Raw genomic sequence first — 23,358 nt, 5'->3', positions numbered from 1 at the left:
ACAAAATTTTTAATTTTCAAATATAAACTTTAATTTTCGAATAAATTCACATTCAAAATTTAAAAAATCCACTTATTAAGTAGATAATTAATTATTATCTCATATTATTTTCAAAAATTCTTTAATTTAATAAAATTCTTCGCAAGAATTCAATTATTTTCATAAATAATAATCTTTTAAAGATTTCAATTATTTTTATAAAAAGTAAAATTTTTTGCAAAAACTCAACTATTTTCAAATAAAATTTAAGGGCATTTGAACCATTATGACGTCACAGTGTGTCCAAAGCATTTGTTCTAAATATGTGACGTCATAATGGTTCAAATTCCCTTAAATAAAATTTCACGAAAAGATTTAATTATTTTTTTAAATTTTGAATTAAATTTTTCGACAAAATTGAATTATTTTCTAAAATTTTTATAAATTTTTCGAAACTATTCAATTATATTTATAAATAATAAAATTTTTCACAAGAATTAAATTATTTTTTGATAAATAATATAAAATTCTTCTAAGGAATTCAATTATTTTCAACACAATTTTAATAAAATTTCACGAAAGGATTGAATTATTTTTTTTTAATTTTTAATAAAAATTTTCAAAACAATTCAATTATTTTCTAAAATTTTAATAAATTCTTCCAAAGAATTTAATTATTTCCAAAAACTCGAATGAAATTGTTTAAAAGAATTTAATTTTCTTTAAATCGTTTTAAAAAAATTTAATAGTAAAATTATTAATTACAATTATTTATTATTAACAAAATCGATTAGGTATATTAAAAAAATTTAAGTAATTTTTTGGAAGAATTTAATTATTGACAAAGCTTTCAAATAGTTTCTATTCTTCAACTGAATTCAAATATTTTTAAGATTTCAATAAAATTCCTTAAATGAATTAAATTATTTATTTAAGAAAATTGTAATAAAATTCTTAGAAGAATTTATTTATTTTCTAAAAATTTTAATAAAATATAATAATTTAATTAATTATTTAATTTTTAATTTCAATTATTAATTTATTAACAAACACGATTATTTTAAATATTTAAATATTTAAAATAAATAAATTATTTACAAAATTTTCAATTAAAATTATTAAAGAAACTCCAATATTGTAAAAAAAATTCAAAGAAATTCTTGAAAAAAATTTAATTAGAATTTTCAACAATTTTAATTAAATTCTTAGCAAAAATTTAATTGTTTTCATAAATAATAAAATTTTTGGAGGAAATTCAATTATTTTCAAATTTTTTGATAAAATTCTTTGCTAGAATTTAATTATTTTCAATACAGTTTTGATAAAATTTCACGAAAGGATTCAATTATCTTTTTAAATTTTTAATAAAATTTTTTCGAAGAATTCAATTATTTTCTAAATTTTTACTATATTCTTCGAAACAATTCAATTATTTTTTATAAATAGTAAAAATCTTCACAAGAATTAAATTATTTTTTATAAAGAGTAAAAATCTTCTCAAGAATTAAATTATTTGTATAAATAACAAAATTCTTCTCATAGGAATTCAATTATTTTCAATACAATTTTAATAAAATTCAACAATAGATTAGAAATTCAAAATTATAATTAAAATTAAGAAATTAGAAATTATAAAAAAATGTATTATAATTAGAAATTCGAATTATAAAATAAATTAATTATAACTAGAAATTCAGAATTAGAAAATAAATTATAATTAGACTGTCAATAAATTCACTCATTAAAAATAAAATTCAAAATTTATTATGCATTTTATATTTAAAAAATAATTTTCAATTTTTCTATTCATTAAATAGAATTAATACAATTAATTTCAAAATTAATAACATGGCATTGTAATATTTCGGTCATTTTTTAACAAGAAAAAAATGTCTCTTTTACAACAATAATAAGAGACAATTTTTTTTTATGTACACTGTATAATTATTATTACTATTACTATTTTAACAGTTGCAAATTCCATTTTCTTAAAATAATCGGAAGTTCAATGATAGTACAAAAATATTTAAGTAAAGATGAAACAGCATTAAACAGACGATTTCTTTTCTTTTCTTTTTTTCTTTACAACTTTCATTATAAGGCACTGGACGAATTGTAAAAATTCGTGTGTGAGATCTCTCAAAAATCGTAACAGCAAAAAAATACAATTTACAATAAATTTGTAAATATTTCAAAGCTGCGTTAGACTAGAATTATTTTTGGAGTACAAAAATAATTATTATTTAAAATAAAAATTTATCTGAGTTGTGCGTTTGTAAAAAAATACTTTCAGTGTTTCTTTTGTATATATAATTGATTGTTGAAACGCCACGAAATTTTTTTTTTTGCATGTTCATATTCATTATTAGAAGAACTGTTATTATTGTTTTTGTTTCTTCAAAAAATTCTAGAATTAATATTTATGTTTGAGTTGGATTAAAAAAAAGCGATCAAAGTAGAAAAAAATTTTCTTCAAAACTTACTGAATTTTTTTTTTTGAGTTGGTGAAATAAATATAATTTTTTTTACAAAATATATGTTAGTAAAATTCGGTCTTGATTGTTAATGTTTATTAGATGTTAGTCTTGTTCACGCAGTTGTAATATTGCTTTCCATATCCTCAGTTCTACGCCTCCTCTGTGAACAGAAAAATAAATCACTTGAAATTAAACAATTCTTGAAAGTTTTTAATTCGGGAAATTATTCTTTATAAACTTTATAAATATTTTATTTATTTTTATCAGTAGTAAAAAATTTTTTTATTCCACCAATTCTTAAAATTATGTTTAACTTTTTCTATAATAATTTTTGTCATTAATAAGAAAATGAAATTAAAAAAAAGTAAAAAATGATAAGTTAAAAAAAATTGTTTTACTAATTAATTTTTACCTCAAGTTCAATTTACGAAGATCATCCCTCTTTATATCTGATTTCACGTTATCGAAAGTGTATTCTTCATATAAAAACTGAAATAAATCGTAAAAATATTATTTTCAGCAATTATTCAATAAAAATAAGTTTAAAAAATAATTAATAAATAAAAAAAATTTATTTTCCTTTAATGTGAATTTTCAACTTTACGTGAATTTTTCGTATGAAAAAAAATTAATTATTACTCTGTCAATCGATAATTCGTCTAAATCAATAGAATGCAACCAATCTACAAGTTTGGTGTCAGTGGTCATTGTAGCATTAATATCCGTAATATTAATTTGAGGTAGTTGTGATGAAACTATAGAAGTTGATTCATTTCCTGCACTTGATGAAAAATATCTGCAAGAAATTTATCTATGTAACGAAAATTTTCGTATTACTAAAAATTTAGTAAATTTTGAATTTATTTAAAATTTTTATTAATTTTAAATAAATTAATTTCTGAAAATTAATAAATCAGAAAGAAATGACTAATTATGAGAATTACTTTATTATTAATAAATTATTATTTATTATTTTATTATTTAAAATCTATTATTTTTTATGAAATTTATTTATTTATATAATTTATTTATTTATAAGTACAAATAAATTTTATGTACAACAATTATTTATTATTATTTAAATTAAATTGAAATTCAAATTTTGCAACAATTTCGTTTTATTTTTTGTCAAACTTACCCTGACTCGTGCCTGCAATTCTTTTTATTAATAGATTCGCAAAGTTGCGTTAAAATACCAATTTGATTTCTCTGCTCCTCCAATGCTTGATGCAATAAATTTTGATAAATTTTTTGACTCTCCATCAATTCTTGCAGGAGTTTCATATTTTCGACTTTTAAATTTCCCATTTCTTCACGATATTCGCGCCAATATTTATTTTCAATTAAATCAACTGTCTTTTGTGATTTTATTGAATTGACTGTCGATATTCCAGAAGTGGAACCCTCCTCAGGACCTTCTCCAGACGCTTGAACTCTCTCCTGACCCATTAAATTAGCACCAAGTTCTGAAATTGAAATTCAAAATTATTTTACATTAATTACTTTTGTTTTTTCTGTTTCAACATTATCTACAAGTTCTAAAGATTCAAATGAACAAAATTCTTTTTTTTTAGAAATATTTTCAAAAATTACAGATTATAATAAAAATTCGGTTCAATATTGGTTTAATTTTGATTTAATTTTGCTTTTCTTTTGGTTTCACTTTGCTTTAATTTTTTCTTGATTTTCAATTTAATTTTTCATTTAATTTCAAAATTTTTAATTTTATTTCTATTTTAATTTTTATTTTAATTTCTAATTTGATTTCCAAATTAATTTTTAATTTTGTTTTTTTATTTTATTTTCATTTTCAATTCAATTTTTAATTTAATTTCTAATTTGATTTCTAATTTAATTTTTAGTTTCTAAAATAATTACACAAAGAGAGGGGAGAAGAATGAATTTATAAAATTAATTTTTCCCTTTTTTCAGAGATTTTTTTTTAAATGGTAAGTATAATAATCAATTTACCAGGTGAGAGAACAGTGATTGCGGCTTGAACGGCATTTCTGACTAGATTATCCAGAGCGAACATCCAATGAGGCTTAATGCTGTGCATTCGAAGGACTTCATTCACTGCAGTTTGAAATAGGTAAATGGCCAGCTGTAAATGATTGATGGCGTTCGAATCAAAATCCAATTCCTCCTTCAAAGTACGGATTGCTGTCGTTATTACGTCCTGATTCTGATCGGAGATGTAATCCTTCAAGCTGCGCATTAGTAACTCCAAATGGCCCTGTAAATTCGAGCAACAATGTAAAATGCAATTTTATTCCATAAAATCAAAATACAACCGAAAATTTATAATTTCTGACTAAATTTAATTAATATTTTAATTATTTTATTAAAGTCATTTAATTTTTCAATTATTTTAGTTTTCAATTATTTCACTGAAATTATTTATTTTTTCAATTATTTCATTGAAATTATTTAAGTCTTCAATTATTTCATTGAAATTATTTAAGTCTGCAATTATTTCATTGAAATTATTTAATTTTTTAATTATTTCAAAAAAATCATTTCATTTTTCAATTATTTCATTGAAATCATTTAATTTTCCAATTATTTCATAAAAATCGTTAAATCTTTGAATTGCGTAATTAAAACTTTATTTTTCGATTATTAAATTGTTCAATGATTATTTAATTTTTGATTATTTTCTCTCTAAGTTTTAATTAGTAAAAAGTCGTTATAGTGAAAATTTTCACTAATTTAAATTAGTAAACCTTTTTTCACTGAATAAAATTTAGAGAGTAATTTTTAATTAATTAAAATTGTTTCATTTTTTATTATTCAATTTTTAATTATTGAATTATTTAATTATTTAATTAAAAAACAATTGTGATAAATCAATATTCAATGCGTTAGATAGAATTTTGTAAATTTAGTTAAAAAAATTACATAGAATGAAGAAAATAATTGAGAAATTGAATTTTGCCTGTCCAGTGACTAATATAAAAAATAAAAAAAAATATTTTCAATAAATTCGTAGTAATTAATTACCATCCGAAGAACAGTTTGGCCAACGTCTTGATGAATACTCTTCATCCAAACTTCACAAATTTTCTTTTCATCTTGACTCAAAACGCGAGTGAGTGTCATTCTTCGTTGACTGTCCTTTTTCAATAAATAAAATCCCTCCTGTTCCTCTCCAGCTTTTTGTGCCAATTGTCCTAAAAATTTGGAAAATAAAATCGTTTTACAAAATAAATAAAATTAAATTAATTAAAATTTTAAAAAATAGATAAATAATAATAATAAAATAATAGATAATAAATAACAAAATAAAATAGAAAAAATAATAAATAAAAAATAAAATAGAAAAAATCATAAATACGAAACAAAAAATAAATAAAAATAAAGTAAAGAATAAATAAGTATAAAATGAAGAAAAAAAATCCAGTTAAATGTAAAATAAATATTGAAGAAGAAATAAAAAAAATTGTTAATTACCATTAATTTCAACTTCTGGCGATAACAATCCTCCCGAGGAACTTCTTCTTGTCATAGAAGCACCTGAAGTATCACTTTCGCTTGTTTCTATGGACGGTGTACTGCCTATATTACTGTGAGAATAACATTTTGAATAAATGTGCTTAGCAAACTAAATATTTTGAAAAAATAATTGTGAAATCTAATCTGCTGTGTCAACGCTGAACAAAAATGCACTCTTTGTAATAAAATTAAAACTCACACGAAAATTATAACTTTATTTTATTATAAAAAAAAATTATTAAATAAATAATTTTCAATTTGTTTTGTTTTAATCGCAAAAAATTAGTTTTAATAAAAAAAATTATTTTTAATGAAGAAAAATTATTTTAAATAGGGAAACATTATTTTTGATACAGAAAAATTACTTTTAATACAGGAAAATTACTTATAACAAAGAAAAATTACGTTTTATAAAGAGAAATTTTGTTTAATAAAAAAAAATTTACTTTCATAAAAAAAATTAATTTTTGGATCAAAAAAATTTCCTTTTCATAAAGAAAAATTATTTTTATATAAAAAATTGCTCACTATATTATAAAAATTGAAGCACAAAAAAAGCCATTAAATTATTATTTTATTATTACAAGCAAAACTTGTGGCAAAATTTTTTCTTTTTTACAAAAATAAGCTAAGCATTTGTAAAAGCAAATAAACTATTAATGATTGGCTTTACAATAAATTATCAAAGAAATTAAACGATGATTCTAAATAAATTATTCTAATCAATAACCAGAATTAAATATTTTCAAATAAAATACTTTTGTTATTTTTGTTGTTAGAAATTTTTAATTAAAAAATAAATAATATTATTATTGTCACCTAAATAATGAAACGAAATGGTAAAATTTAATAATAAAATAATACAACGAACGTATTTGATTAAAATCACTTTGAAAAATAAAAAATTTTGAAGCTTTCAATTTGGAAAACACTATTGAACTTGGAAAATATGTTCACTTAATTGTTAATATATTTAGCCAGATGAGTAATATAAAGAAAAAAATAAGTGATTTTTGTCAAGTAGAATAATTATTGCAATAATAATTCTTTGAATATTATCGAATAATACGACGATTATTATAGTTAATTATTGGATAAAATAATTATTTGAAAATTATTGATTAATAATTGTTTTAAAATTATTGAATAATAATTTTTTAAAACTTATTGAATAAATAATTGTTTCAAAATTATTGAATAATTATTTTTTTGGATATTATTGAATAATAATTGTTTCAAAATAATCATCTACTACTACATCGGATTTAATTTTTACTTTACAAATTTTATTAATACTTTAACATTTAAAATTAATTATTTCATTTGGATAATTCATTGCTTAAATTATCCAAATTGAATGGAAATTAATAAAAAAATTAATATGTTTAATTATTAAAATAATTTTTAAATAAAAGAACAATAAAAATAAATGAAGCACGAAATTTAACAGTACTTTGCTATTTTTGGTAAAATTGCATATTTTTTTTAATTAGAGACATAAATTTGAATTTAAGGGCGACATATACTCTCTTTTTGCACAAATCAACTGGGGAATAAGTACTATACCTGTTAAATGAAAGAGACGTAGTAGTAGGCATGCGGATGGGGGATAGAAGGTGGGCTGGACTTCTCTCTCTCAATGGACTCGACTTTGATATTCCTCCGCTACACATGACACTTTTACCGTTAATAAAATATTTAAAAAAAATTTTTTAAACTATAGCCAATTTAACGTGGAAACCAAATTATTGCTATTAATCATTGAATAAAAATAATATCTTCGATTTGCAAGTCCTTCGATATTTCTCTCGTATTCACATCAGTTATTCGTTAATTGTTAATTAATTATTGTTATTATTATTTATATTAATTCAGTCTAAATTAGACTAAAATAAATTAATTAATTACTTATAAATTAATCAATTACTTAAATTAAATCAATTAATTAAATTAAACTAAAATAAATTAATCAATTCTAAATAATTATCAATTAATATTAGTAATTAGTTTCGATCCAGTGGATTACTTCTACATATTACTTTTTTCAAGATTAAAACAATTTAGTATTCCACCTTACTGAAAATAAAAGCTTGTTCAAAATTTAATAAGTCTACAATACAAGTTTTTAATAAAACACTTTCATTTTTCGTGAGAATTTAAAAAGACAAATTGAAAAAAATTCAATAAACAAATTCAGAAAAAAAATTCAAGGAAAATTAAAAAACAAAAGAAAAAAACAAATAACGAATCGGTGAAAACAATTTGGACATTAGAGTCAAAAGTAGAATCGAATTTCTTAATTTTATTTAAAATTGTAATCTTTTCAATTATTAAAAACGAATAAAACCTGTTTTAATTAAATTCAGTGAAAAAGAAAGTGACAAAAAAATAGAAAAAAAAAATTGTAATAATTAATTCAATTAATAATAATTAAAATGTACTAAAAGGCAAAAATTTGAAAGGGAAATTAATTAATTAAAAAAAAATAAAATAAGCAAATAAATTGATACGTCACTGCTAATTATAATAAAAACAAACGACAAGTACCTAGTGAACCAAATGGAAAGCTTGCGATGAATGCAAAACTGCGATACAGCAAAAATAAAAAAAATTCACACAAATATTGTAGAAATAAAAATAAGAAAAATTTAAATTTTTAAAAATTATCAATGAGTAATGTAACTCATAGTAAATAATTATTTATTTATTTACCTGTCATCCGATTGAGAGGCCTGAATAGGCGCTGCCGGAACAATGTGATTGTTATTAGTCTTATCACATTTACCGAGTCGTTCCAACCTTTCAGCAGGCACGGATATACTTCTACTAAAATCAGGCGGAGCTGCCAAACGGGACGGTTTTTTCTTTCTAAAAGAAGAAGAAAGTCTCTTTAATTTTTCAATTTATTAATTTCAAATTCATTTTTGGTACTTTTCGAATTTATTCTTTTCTATATTTTTCGATTTTATTTTTTTCCATTTTTTTCGAATTCATTCTTTTCTATATTTTTCGAATTTATTATTTTCCATATCTACAGAAATTAATTTTTTACTGTATTTTTCGAATTAACTCTTTTCTAGATTTTTTTATTATAAATTTTTTTTATTATTATAAATAATGTATATAATAATAAATGATATATATAATTGTAAATAATTTCTATTCAATAAAATAAAAAAAAAGAAAAGTGATAAAAATTATTAATGAAAAGTATAAAAAAAAAACATTTGATTGATTATCTAAAGTATAAAAATTGATAAGTAATATTTAAAAGTATTTTATAAAAAATTTTACTCAGTCAAGAATGGATCCTCCAATAATTCAGCTGCATTTGCTCTCACGTCGGGATTTGGCTCGAAGCAACGAAGAATAAAACTTTTTGCTCTCTCCGATAATTCAGACGGTATTTCTGGATGAATTTTATAGTAACCAACCTGAAATGTAAAATTTTAAAATTAAATTAATTAATTAATTAATTAATTTAATTTAAAAAAAAATATAATTTAAACGTAAATTGAAAGTATAAATTAGAAAAATGTTGAAGTGAAAATGAATTCGAGAAATATAGAAAGTAATGAATTCAAAAAATCTAGAAAAGAAACGAATGAATTTGAAAAATATAGGAAAAAAAAATTCGAAAAATACATAAAAGAATAAAAACGAAAATATATAGAAAATAATGAATTCGAAAAATCTAGAGACAAATAAATTCGAAAAGTATAAAAAATAATTTGAAAAAATTTGAAAAGAATAGAAAAAAATTTAGAAAAATATAGAAAAGAATTTGAAAAAGACAGAAAAGAATAAATTCGAAAATTATAAAAACGAATAAAATCAAAAAAATATAGAAAAGAATAAAATCGAAAAATATAGAAAAGGATAAATTCAAAAAATATATAAACAAATTTATTAAAAAAAGCTAGTGACGAATAAATTCGAAAGCTATAAGAAAGAATTTGAAAAATGTAGAAAATAATAAATTCAAAAAATACAGAAACGAAAAATTCGAAAAATCTGGTGACGAATAAATTTGAAAAATATAGAAAAGAATAAATTCAAAAAATATATAAAATAATTTGAAAACTATGAAAAAATAGAAAGACGAATAAATTCGAAGAATATGAAAAAAAATTTGAATAATATAGAGAAAAATTTTTTAAAATATAGAAAATAATAAATTTGAAAAATACAAAAAATAATTTGAAAAACATGAAAAAATAGAAAAACGAATAAATTTGCAAAGTATAAAAAAGAATTTGAATAATATAGAAAAACAATTTTTTCAGTATAGAAAAGAATAAATTTGAAAAATACAAAAAATAATTTGAAGAACATGAAAAAACGAATAAATTCGCAGAGTATAAAAAATAATTTGAATAATATAGAGAAAAATTTTTAAAAATATAGAAAAGAACGAATTCGAAGATTATCTAGAAAAGAATTTAAAGAAAAATACAAAAAATTATTAATTTCGAAAAATACAGAAAATAATGAATTCAAAAATAAAAAATAATAATCACCTTAAAAACAGCAGCCTGAGGAGATCCAAGTTCAATAAAAGGCGGTTTTCCCGTCGCCATTTCCACAATTGTACATCCAAGGGACCAAATATCAGCCTAATACCAAATGAAACAAAAAATATTCAACGCATTAAGTCACATTTCAAAAATGCCAAACACTTAAAATACAGTGTCTCTAAAAGAAAATGAATAAAAAATTACCGGTGCACCGTAACCACGTTGTCCCTTGTCGATGACTTCTGGTGCCATATATTGCAACGTCCCTGTAAACGTTTCGGTACTCGGACAAAGGCCAGCCAAACGTTTCGACATGCCAAAGTCTGATATTTTCACCACTCCACTGTAAGTGTTGACCAACACATTGTCACCTGAATTAAAAATAAAAAATTTTCATTTAATTATAGACAAATTATATATTCTCTTTAAATAGAGGAAATATTTTTAGGTCCAGTGAAAATTCACTCTTCCGAAAATAATTTTTAATTTTATATTTTTAGGTACAGTCAAGATTTACTCTCTTAAAAATATATTTTAATTTATATTTTCAGGTCCCGTAAAAATTTACACTCTTAAAAATATATTTTAATTTATATTTTTAGGTGCCGTAAAAATTTACTGTCCCAAAAATAATTTTTTAATTTAATACTTTTAGGTCCCGTAAAAATTTACACTTTTAAAAATATATTTTAATTTATATTTTTAGGTCCCGTAAAAATTTACACTCTTAAAAATATATTTTAATTTATATTTTTAGGGCCCGTAAAAATTTACTGTCCCAAAAATATTTTTTAATTCAATATTTTTAGGTCCCGTAAAAATTTACTTTCCTAAAAGTACTTTTTGATTTAATATTCTTAGGTAAAGTAAAAATTTACTGTCTTAAAAATATTTTCCATTTTTACCTTTTATATCTCGATGAACAATTTTTTGATCGTGTAAATATTTCAAGCCCTCGAGAATTTGTTTCGTGTAGTAGGAAATTGTTGATTCATTTTCCTTCAAAGGCCCCCATTTTGAGCGAAGCAGTGCCGACAAACTTCCTGAAAATTCAATTTTTCGTTTTACTGTTTATCAATTGTTTTAATTATTTTTCTTTTTTATTTTCTTTTTATTTCTTTTAATTTTTTATTTTCATTATTTGGAAATTTTAAAATGATTAAAATTGATTAAAAGTATTAAAAATGATTGAAAAAGATTAAAAAAGATTAAAAATAGTCAAAAATATTAAAAATGACTAAAAATATTAAAAATAAAAGAAAAAGATTAAAAATAGTAAAAATAAAGTAAAGAAAAATCCTCTTTTGAATTTATTACCGCCGGGCACTTGCTCCATAAATATTTTAAAAAATCCTTCCTCGCTCACTGATCCTAGATACTGAACAATATTTCTGTGCCTCAATTGACTGTGTAATTTAATTTCCTCATGAAGCGGTTGTACGTCTCCTAAATTTCTCTCGCGAATTTCCTTCACGGCAATTCTGACCTGAGTATTTAAATCACGAGCCGCGTAGACAATTCCATAGGTCCCTTTACCCAAAATAATTCGCTTATTTTGCTCGTCGAGTTCATATTCAAACTATGAGGGAAAAAAAAAATTCACAGTTAATATAATAAAATTACGAATAAAATTAATTTTCATTATTGTTTGTCTCTTATAATTTTTCCAACAAAAAAAAAATGCAAACCTTCATTCCTTCGCCTGTCATATAAGCGTCCAAATCTGTCACCATGCCTTCCTGATCTCTCGTCATTTCCAATACAAGATTATAAAACCGTTGTCTGCATTGAATCGACGGAAAATACATTTGGAAGTCATCCGAGTTTTGATGCACATATAAAAACAGACATCTCTCATCTCGCTTGTATAAACTCACGCTGCGAATCATGTTTGCAGTAAAAAGCCAATCGTGAACTTGCTTGCAATTATTCTTCATACTTTCCAAACACAAATTCCAAATTTGTATTGATTTCTCCTCGGCGCCAAGATTTACGTTCACGTAACTTGGCATTAGAATTTTTGTCGGCTCCAAAACCAAAATCTGCGCGAAAAAAATCACAGAATTCAAATTCAGAAAAAATTAAATCAAAACCAGGTCTCTGATCAAAACGAACAAGAAAAAAGAAAAATAGAAATTCAAATTAAAAAATAAATAAATAGAAATTTCCTTTTTTAAAAAAGACATTGAGTGGAAAGGTCGAATGTATCGAAAAGTATCGAAGTAAAGAATGGGCAATGAGAATGTAAAATCTTAATAGAAGGGTGTTTTTAAAATTCTTTGTACATGTGAAGGTGGCGCTGCAGTCGTATGTTATTTAAAAAGAGCGCGAATATATAAATTTTATTTTTGTTAAGAGAAAGTACTCATAATAAATCTTATTTTGCATTGTCAAAAAAACGTCAACATTTCAAATATAAATAAGCAAATTATTAACTGAAAAAATTTGAATATTATTATTAATGAAATAATGGACTTGGACAATGGACATATAAAAACTAGCACCGTAGACGGCCGCTTGCGGCCGTCGGAGGAGCTAGTTAATTTAAAAAAGAAATAAAATAAGAATTTAAATTAAAAAAAATTAATAATAATTCAAATTGAAAAAATATATAGAAAGGAATAAATTCGAAAAATAGAAAAACAAATAATATCAAAAATTATAGAAAGGAATAAACTAAAAAATATAAAAATGAATAAAATCAAAATATAAAGAAACGAATAAATTAGAAAACTATTAAAAAGAATTTGAAAACAAATAGAAAAAATTTTCGAAAAATATAAAAAAGAATTCGAAAAATATAGAAACGAAAAAATTCGAAAAGTATCTATAAAATAGAATTTGAAAAGAATAGAAAATTTTTTTTAAAAATATAGAAAATAATAAATTCGAAAAATATAAAAGCGAATAAAATTGAAAAATATAGAAACGAATAAATTCAAAAAAAATATAGCTGACGAATAAATTCGAAAAGTATAAAAATGAATGTGAAAAATACTGAAAAGAATGAATTCGAAAAATATAGAAACGAAAAAATTCGAAAAGTATCTATAAAATAGAATTTGAAAAGAATAGAAATTTTTTTTTTAAAATATAGAAAAGAATAAATTTAAAAAATATAAAAACGAATAAAAGCAAAAAATATAGAAACGAATAAATTCAAAAAAAAAATATAGCTGACGAATAAATTCGAAAAGTATAAAAATGAATGTGAAAAATACTGAAAAGAATGAATTCGAAAAATATAGAAACGAATGAATTCGAAACATCCGGTGATTAATAAATTCGAAAAGTATAAAAATAAATTTGAAAAATACAGAAAATAATTTGAATAACATAGAGTAGAAATAAATTCGAAAGGAAATAAATAAAAAAACACAGAAAATAATAAATTCGAAAAATATAAAAGCGAATAAAATTGAAAAATATAGAAACGAAAAAAAATTCGAAAATTATAAAAAGGAATTTGAAAAGAATAGAAAAAAATTTTGAGGAATATAGAGAAAAGAATAAATTTGAAAAATATAAAAACGAATAAAATAAAAAAAAATTGAATAATACAGAAAAGAAAGAATTTCGAAAAATACAGAAAGGAATGAAATCGAAAAATACAGAAAATAATAAATTCGAAAAATAGAAAACGAATTAATTTGAAAAATCTAGAGATATACATAATAAATAAATAAAATTTTAAATTAGAAAAATTTAGTAATAATTAAAATTAAAAAATAAATAGAGAAAAATAAAAATTAAAAAATAAATAAATATAAATCTTAATTAAAAACTAAAGAAACAAAATAAAAATTAAAAAAATAATAAATTAAAATTAAAATTAAAAGAAAATAAACAAGAATATCTCAAAAATTTCGTAAAACCAAAAATTAGTTCAAAAATAAAATTCGCCCATAAAAATAATTTTTCAATTTACCGGAAATCTTATACTGTCTCCAACTTCACTTTTAGTCGCTTCGACAAAATAATCCATCCAAAAGCTGAATATTTGTTCTTCGGGTGTTGTTTCGGTTTCCTCATTTTTTTTACGAAATCTGTCAATGAGAGAAATATTTCCTATTGTCGACTTCAGGTACCTTAAAAAAAAATAATAATAATTTGTAATTTTAATATAATTATCACCATTTTTGTGTGTCTTTGCAATAAAAGGCACTCAGAAGATATCTTACCAGTTAGGGGGTTTTAATTTAAACATACACTCTGAAGCTTGAATTGCTTTGGTGTAATCTTCGGCTAAGACGCTTATCTCGAAAAAAGTAGCAACATCCCAATAATCCTTCAAACTCGAGAGGCTGCCTTTTTTACCGATAAGATTATTGAGTACCATTCCTATATGCTGTAACTCTTCACTTTTCGAAAATTCATTCCCAGCTATCACCAACAATGTGGCTAAATTTATTCCCGCATATTCATTCGGCTGGACCTGAAATGAAAAATAAATTTCAATTAAAGCTTTTAAAAATAAAATTAAATGAAAGAAAAATAGAATAAAATTCGAATTTAAATTGAATCGAAAATAAATTTAAAAACTGCGAATGAAATAAAAAGGGAGTTTTTTGTTTTTATTAGTTTATACATTTTAAGTAAAACTAATTTAATATTTAATTTGCTTAATAAAAAGTTTAATTATGTTCCTAATAAAAAATTAGATTTAAAATTAAATTGAAAAAATTTGAAATTTAAAATGGAATAAAATTAGAAACAAAATAAAAATGTTTTTTATTTTCTAAGCCCGTCGATACTAAATAAATTTTAAAATAAAAAATTATAGCTTGAAAAAGAATTTGAAATTAAAAAATTAAACTTAAAAAATAAATTAAAATTTAAAATAAAATAAAATTGTAAATAAAATAAAATTGAAACTAAAATTAAATTTGGAAATAAAATAAAATTGAAAATAAATTAAATATAAATTAAAATTGAAAGTAAAATAAAATTGTTAACAAAATAAAATTTGAAATAAAATTAAATTAGATTTTCTTGTTTCGTAAGACTGTTGATACTAAATTTTACAAATAAAAATTTATCTTAAGAATAATAAATTGAAAACAAATTAAAATTAAAAATAAAATAAACTTGAAATTGATTTATGAAAAATACCTCGAAACCCTTTCGGTACCAGTGAATTGCATTATTTAAACTATCGTGATCAGAGTGGCGACTTTCGACAAATTTATCTTTATATATCCTGCCGCATAAGCAAAGCATGTCTGGAACATGATTTTCTTTTTTCTCCAAAGCCTTCTCAATGACTCTCAATGCTCTTTCTCTGTCGCCTTCCTTATTCCTTCGATTCAAAGCGAAAGCGTACAAATAACGAATAGCAGGAGTGTTTATTGAATTTTTATGATTCGGCACTGTTCTCAAATCGTCGACAAGCTGCACCATTGCATCGTAATCCTAAAAGCAAAAGATTACAAAAAAAATAAAATCAATATACAAAAAAATAAATATATCAAAATAAAATAATTCACTGAGTAATTAATCAAATAATTAACTAAATAATTAATCAAATAATTAACTGAATAATTAATCAAATAATTAACTGAATAATTAATCGAATAAATATTTGAATAATTAGTTTAATAATAATCGAACAATTAATTCAATAATTAATTTAATAATTAATTGAACAATTAATAATTAATAATTCATTCAATTAATAATTGAATAATTAATTTAATAGTTAATTGAACAATTAATTGAATACTTATTCGAATAATTAATTTAATATTTAATTGAACAATTAATTGAATAATTATTTGAATAATTAATTAAATAATTAATTGAATAATTATTTGAATAATTAATTGAATAATTGACTAAATAATTAAATTTAATAATTATTTTTAAAAAATTATCTTAATAATTTATTGAATATAATAATAATAATAATTTTGAAACAAAATATTACCTGAATTTCACGGAAAGAAATTAAAACATTGAGTACAACTTCTCCTGAAAGAACATTGGGATCGTCTAAACGCTTTCGCATATTGTTCAAAGCTTTCGAAAGCTCTTCACCAGTCAGAGTGTCGCGAGCTTTTCGTAAATCTGCCAAGAATTTTTCCTTCATGTGAGCTCTGTAAATAATTTGAAATTAATTAGAATAAAAATTAGAAAAGGCCAGCAGCAATTCTTTTTTTTTTTTCATTTTGAAAACTGAGATTAACTTTTGGGAATATTTACTTGGATTGTATTTCGACATCTTGAAATAATTTTTTCAGCTTTAATGTTAAATGTTGCTTCGGATCAATAACTTCTTCACCGGTAACAATACTCGCCGCTGGACTCGTTGAAACACATGTTCCACATTCCATTACACGATAGGAAACAAATGTATAACTCCCACATGACAACTGTAACAAAAAAAAAAAAATGAACAAATAAATAAATAAATACATAAATATTAAATTTGAAATCCAAAAATTTATCAAAAAATAATTATAAATTATATGAATTAATTAATTTATTTATTCAAAAATTTATTTAATAGAAAAATTAAGTTCAATAAATAAATAAATAATATACAGATAATATTAAATAGATAGAAAAAATAAATAGATTTAAATAAATAAAGAACTAAATAAATGCAATTTTAATAAATTATTATATTTTTATATTTTATAGTTAATAAAAAATTAATAATTAAAAATTATTGACTAAAAAAAATACAATAACTAAATGTTACTGTATTAAAAAATATTGATAATTAATAATTAGCAATTTATAATTTATCATTAACAAAAATAAATAACATTATTTTAATTTTATTTACAAATTATTTAATTTTTTTTGTTTATTATTTATTTAAAAAATTGTTGTTTAATTTAAAGCAAAGAATCGAAAATAAAACTTACAGTTTTCCAAATATTTTTCGTAGAATATTTTCGACAGTAAATTTATTAAAATAACAAATAAAATAAAGTTTACAAAATCTCAATTACGAGTAAATGTCCTCTAACGAGAATGTACAAAGACATTATGAATGTCATCAATAAAATTAATATTGCATCTATTATGAAGTAAACGTGTAAAGTTGAATCGCGATTAATATCTGACGGCATTTTTATTTGATATTTAATGAGAATTGACAATTTTCAATCGAGCTTTGTTGAATGAAATAGAGTAAAACATATAAATTTCAAGTAAAACGAATAATTTCCACACTATTAAAATAATAGAACTGAAATAGCACATCTTTCTTCTTTTATATTGTGAATTAACTGACTGCATGAACAGCAACTACTATGGTATAATGGCTATATTAAGAACATGAACTCATTTATACTTCCTGATATACCCAAGTTTTTATTTTTTTATAAAGATCTTTTATCAATATGTAAAAGGTAAATAACCGCTGCAAGCATTTTTTAAAAATGTATTTCTCTAATTAACTATTTTATATTTTGTATAATTGTGACGCTCCACGAGAAAAGGGACCTTATTTACTCTTGTCATAAGGTCCCTTTTCTCGTGGAGCGTCACAATTAGATATTTTTCGATTTTTGAAATTTTCAGTTTCTTTCGTAAAAAATATTCCCTAATCGATTTTTTTTATTTTATTATTTTAAATCTTTGAAAATTTTAATTTTATCTATAAAATTAATTGGTTTTGTTTTAATTTTACTCCCAACAATTATATTATTTTTTAACAATCATTTTTGCAAATTCGTAATTACTTCACACTCGATTTTTTTTAATCCCTTGCTGGAATTATTTTAGACTTAAATTTATTATTATTAAACTATTATTAAAATTAATTTGTTTTCCTTTAATTCTTATGGCAATTATTTATTAAATGTTCAAATAAATATTTCCTATTCGATTTCTTGGGAATTAAAATTTTTTCAAAATGTTCAATTTTAATTTCTCCAATAAACTTAATTTGTCTTCTTCTAATTTTGGTAATAAAAATTATTTTTGCAATTATTTTTGTAACTTTTTATAAATATTTTCCACTCGATTTTTTGTGAATTTAAATTTTCTTTTAAATTTTAATTTATTCAATAAAATTAATTGCTTTTATTTTACTTTTACTCGAAACAATTATTTTTGCAAACTTTTATAAATATTTCCCCCTCAATTTTTTGTGTGTTTAAATTGTATATAAAAAATTTAAATTTCATTAATAAAATTAATTCACTTTGTTCTAATTTTATTTATAAAAATCATTTTTGCAATTTTTCGTAAATATTTCAAACTAGATTTTTTTTATCCAACGCCGGAATTTTTTTAGACCTAAATTTTTTATTTTTAAATTATTATTAAAATTAATTTGTTTTCTTCTAATTCTTATGATAATTATTTTTTAAATGTTTAAACAAATATTTACTACTTGATTTTTTGGGATTTAAAATTTTTCAAAATTTTTTATTCTTCAAATGAAATTAATTCGTTTTCTTCTAATTTTATTCATAAAAATTATTCTTGCAATTTTTTATAAATATTAACCACACGATTTTTGTGAATTTAAATTCTCTTTAAATTATTATTAAAATTAATTTGTTTTCTTCTAATTCTTATAATAATTATTTTTTAAATGTTTAAACAAATATTTCCTATTTGATTTTCTGGGATTTAAAATTTTTCAAAATTTTTAATCTTCAAATAAAATTAATTTGTTTTCTTCTAATTTAACTCATAAAAATTATTTTTGAATATTTTTAGAAAAATTTTCCACTTGGGTGTTTGGGAAGTGTTTAGTGATGAAAATTTTTAATTCTTGTAATGAAATTAATTTGCTTTTATATTTTAATCAATATTTTTGCAATCTTTTGTAAATATTTTCTTTTTCACTTTTTTGGGGAGGACTTTCGAAATGGAAAATAAAAGGGTCAAATATTTTTTTTTCTTTTAATTTTAATTTAAACGTAGACGTTTTCTATTATCTAAAAAGCAATCTGCGAATAAAATTTTGATGTAAATACGAAGATTCACACGCTACTCGTATAAATTCTTTTTAATTGCAATTTAAAAGAAAAAAATGAAGGACAATATCTTAACAAGGTAAGACTAGGTCATTCGAATTATTCTCAAGTTTATTAATAACACTTTTAATTGAGACCAACACTATATTGTATATAAGCTTTAATAAATCACCAAGGCCGTATGCATATTATTTGTCATCATTTCTCGTCCCTTAATAAGGAATGCATATAAATGTCTCAAGCAGTGATTTACTAAACATTTTTTAGCATTAACTTCAAAAATCAGAGATTAATAAACTTGAGAATAATTTTAATTAATAATTATCACGTTTCTATTATTAATAATTATTAATATTTTTACGATAGAATCAAATAAAATTTTCTCAAAAGTATTTTTTGTCTGAAATTATTTTTCATTTCAAGAATTTTAATTCTATGTTAATTTATTTGTTAAACACATTTTTTATTGTCCAGAAAAAAAAAAATTATTGAAACTTACTTTGAGTCTAATTGTGGCTTCAGCGTCTGTGTCGTTATTTAGAAGAATATTTTCCTTCATGTCAAAACTCTCACGAACTCCCAAGTGATAAAAAAGTGCAGATTGTTGGAGTTGAACGCTCAAATCGACGACTGCAACATCTGCATTATAAAATGTGTCCAATACGTTCGTTTCACCAAAATCCAATTTCTCGAACTGGAAAAAATTTTCAAACTCATTAGGATCATTTTTTTGTTATTTCTTAATACTATAAGTAAATAAATTTATTATTTCATATTATAAATAAATAAATTCATAATTATTATAATAAATTAAAATTTTATTTTTTTCAGGAATTTTTGTTTCATTAGAATCAAAGACTATTTATTTAATTAATTAATATTAATTTTTTGAATTGAAAATTAGTATAATTTTTTAGTTTTAATAAATTTGTTATATACTTGTATATAATGCATTTTTGCATTCACTAAATTGCAAGCGTGTTTAATTTCTTCGAAGGCTTTTTTCCTTTGAGCAAGATGTTCAGGTTGATGTAAATCAAGAACACAAGCAACGTCCATTCTTGGTCTACCAGAAATTGTCGTAAGCACCGAAACATCGCTGTGTGTACCAACACTGTCCGTACTTGAAATTCCGTCCACCACTGTTTGTGGTGTTGTGACTGTAAAAAAAACCAAAAATTTAATAAAAAAAAATAATAAAAATATTTTACAAATAATTTTTTTTTTTCATTTTCTATAATTTATTTAATTTTTGAAAGATTCTTTTGTACGATAAATACAAATTTCTTTTTATAATTACTATTCTTATTATTGTTACTATTTTAATTATTAATTATTTTTGAAAGGCACTTTTGTTAGAATTTTATTAATAATTGCAAAAGGAAAAAATTTTGAAAAAAAGAAGAGTTTTGAGAATTGAAACGACACAAAGCTATTCAGGAAAACATATTATCTTTACTTAGTGAGAGTTTTATTAATACTTTGTTATTTCAGCTGATTTATTTTTTGAGTATGAAAGCACATCAGTGACATTAGAAAAAAAAAACATTATTTGTGTCGAAATTCATTTAAAATTAACTGTAAATAGTAGAATTTGAAAAATTCAATATATAAACAACACAAAATTACCTAGAAAATTTAATAATTTAAATTAATTAAAAATGTGTAAAATATAATAAATTATTTTGTAATTTTTGTTTTTGTTTAATAATAAATTATTATTAGTATTTATCTAACAAAAAATAAATAATATTTAAATAATTAGTAATTAATTTAAACCATTTTCACTTCGACCATTAATTCTGCTCTGATTATTATCATAGCTGCGGGTAAAATGGTTTTTAAAATCTCATTTCAAATAGAAAAAAAAATATTTAGAATTACATTTTAAATAGATTTTAAAATCCATTTTACCCAGTTTCTGACAATAATATTTCTCAATATTTTATGTTCAAAAATACAAAAGTTACCAATAAACTAATTTTAATCTTAGAATATTTTTGAGTAATTTACCATCAACATAATTATTAATAATTTCAATTACATAAAATGATATAAAATTTGATTATTTCCAGTATAAAATTATATAAAATTTAATAAATTATTTAGTATTAAAAAAATATATATATATATATATTTAAATATCTAAAGGATTAAACTAAATAATTCTTAATATTTCGGGTTTAAAAATACAAAAAATTACCAATAAGTTAATTTTACTCACTGAATATTTTAATTTTTATAGTTGAAAATAATTCAAAATATGTAATAGAAATTATAATGCAATAATAATATTAATTAATAATTTAAATTACACAGTTTTACAAATTAATAAATTTAATAAACACTTTAGCATAAACATGAATAAATGAAATTTAATAATTTAAAAATGGTTTAAAATTAAATAAAATTCAATAAATTTCATATTAAACTTAAATTTATAAAATTACGAATTTTTTTATAACAAAAAAAAATACTTAAATATTCAAATATGATTAAATATTTAAAAATAATAAATCTAAATATTTTGTTTTCAAAAATCTAAAAATTGACTGTAAACTAATTTTATTTACAGTATATTTTTATTTATATATTTTTGAGTAATTTAGCATCAATATAAATAAATAAAATTTAATAGAGTTCAAAAATCTAAAAATTACCGAAAGACTAATTTTATTCGGAGAATATTTTTATTTTTACATTTTTGAGTAACTTACCAGTAATTTCGACGACATCGCCACAGGTAGAAGGCATTTTTGTTTCATTAGAATCAGAAAGTAATATTTTAACTCCGTCTCTGTCTCTTTTAATCCAAAATTATTTCAATAAAAATATAAATTTTTCTCGATTTCAGCATGACACTTTATTGTTTCTACCTGAAAATAAATTTCAATTATTCCAATAATAGAATTAAAAATTCTTCTACGTATTTTTTTTTATTTTTAACTTCTATTATTATTTATTTTATTTTTATTATTTATTATTTAACACATTTTTTTAAAACTTTCCTTGCTGAAAAGGATATAGGAAAAGATATTAAAAATAAAAGAACTGACAAAAGTAGTCGATTAAAAAATATGAAACAAGATAATATTAAATATTGCTCCAAAAATTTCTACTCCAAAAAGTAAAAAAAAAAAACTACTCACAATTTACAAGGAAAAAAAGTATTACCTCAACACCTAGGCTTAAAAAATAATTCAGAATGTCAATTCACAGCTAACGTGGCAGAACAAATTAATAATAAATTAATGACAATCGATTATTATTTAAAAAAACATTGTTAACACTTTCTCTCGTATAAACATCGCCCAATACTTCTAAAACGTATCGTTTTTCTTTTCTTTTTGTGAACAATATACGATCTTTGCAAATAAATTTTATTCCCCATTATTAAAATTCGATTGTCAAAAAATAATATAATCAAAAATTTAATTTCAAAGTCCTTTTTCATCAATAAAAATACGAAAAAACATACCTTTTAAAAGGAGACACACTGAAAACTTCGTCCATGTTCTTCTCACTGAAACACAATTTCCACACAAGCAAACTCTGTGGAAATGTCTAACATATCTCACTACAGATGGCACACAAATTTACTCAATCGATAAATTTATAAAAATTTGAAAAAAAAAATTATTTATAAAAAAAAATTTCAAAAAGTTTCAAAAATTAAACTTTGGCAAAAAAAATTAATTGTTGAAAAAAGAAATATTTTTTTCAAAAATTTACTTATGGTATTTTTTTTCTTTTTTTGAAAAAATTATTAGATGTAAAAAAAATATTTTTGAATAAAATTCAAAATTTGAGAATATTTGTCCTTGGGAAAGTTATTAATTATTAGAGGTAATTTTCGTCCGAAACGAAATTTTCAATCAATATCTAAAATCGATAATCTAAATCGATTTTAAATAAAGAGTAATTTTTTCACAAGAGACAAAAAATAAT

At 21.2% G+C, this 23,358-nt stretch overlaps 1 protein-coding gene across 3 annotated transcripts; it reads right to left on the bottom strand.

Annotated features, from left to right (window-relative positions):
* Positions 1–2,060: 2,060 nt before the first annotated feature.
* On the bottom strand, positions 2,061–22,954 carry LOC122504145 (mitogen-activated protein kinase kinase kinase 15). Of its 3 annotated transcripts, none has more exons than XM_043615075.1 (24): positions 22,889–22,954; positions 22,128–22,286; positions 20,350–20,570; positions 19,910–20,104; positions 16,670–16,839; positions 16,395–16,563; positions 15,581–15,880; positions 14,650–14,903; positions 14,397–14,556; positions 12,157–12,510; positions 11,786–12,047; positions 11,374–11,511; positions 10,673–10,839; positions 10,472–10,567; positions 9,246–9,385; positions 8,664–8,819; positions 7,518–7,628; positions 5,910–6,022; positions 5,460–5,629; positions 4,428–4,692; positions 3,595–3,922; positions 3,096–3,252; positions 2,869–2,945; positions 2,061–2,616 (listed from the first exon to the last, which is right to left on the bottom strand). In XM_043615075.1, exons 2-24 carry the CDS (start codon positions 22,162–22,164, stop codon positions 2,559–2,561), a joined length of 4,098 nt encoding a protein of 1,365 aa, XP_043471010.1. In that variant the 5' UTR covers positions 22,165–22,286; positions 22,889–22,954; the 3' UTR covers positions 2,061–2,558. The 3 variants fall into 3 exon arrangements, with proteins under 3 accessions (XP_043471010.1, XP_043471011.1, XP_043471012.1); XM_043615076.1 differs by having other exon boundaries at positions 7,518–7,616; XM_043615077.1 differs by lacking the exon at positions 7,518–7,628.
* Between the last annotated feature and the right edge of the window lie 404 nt (positions 22,955–23,358).

Source organism: Leptopilina heterotoma, unplaced genomic scaffold (assembly GCF_015476425.1).
Source record: "Leptopilina heterotoma isolate Lh14 unplaced genomic scaffold, ASM1547642v1 Lhet_281, whole genome shotgun sequence".
NCBI lineage: Eukaryota > Metazoa > Arthropoda > Insecta > Hymenoptera > Figitidae > Leptopilina > Leptopilina heterotoma.
Note: the sequence above shows the minus strand (reverse complement) of the source record. Positions and strands in the feature narration are given on the sequence as shown.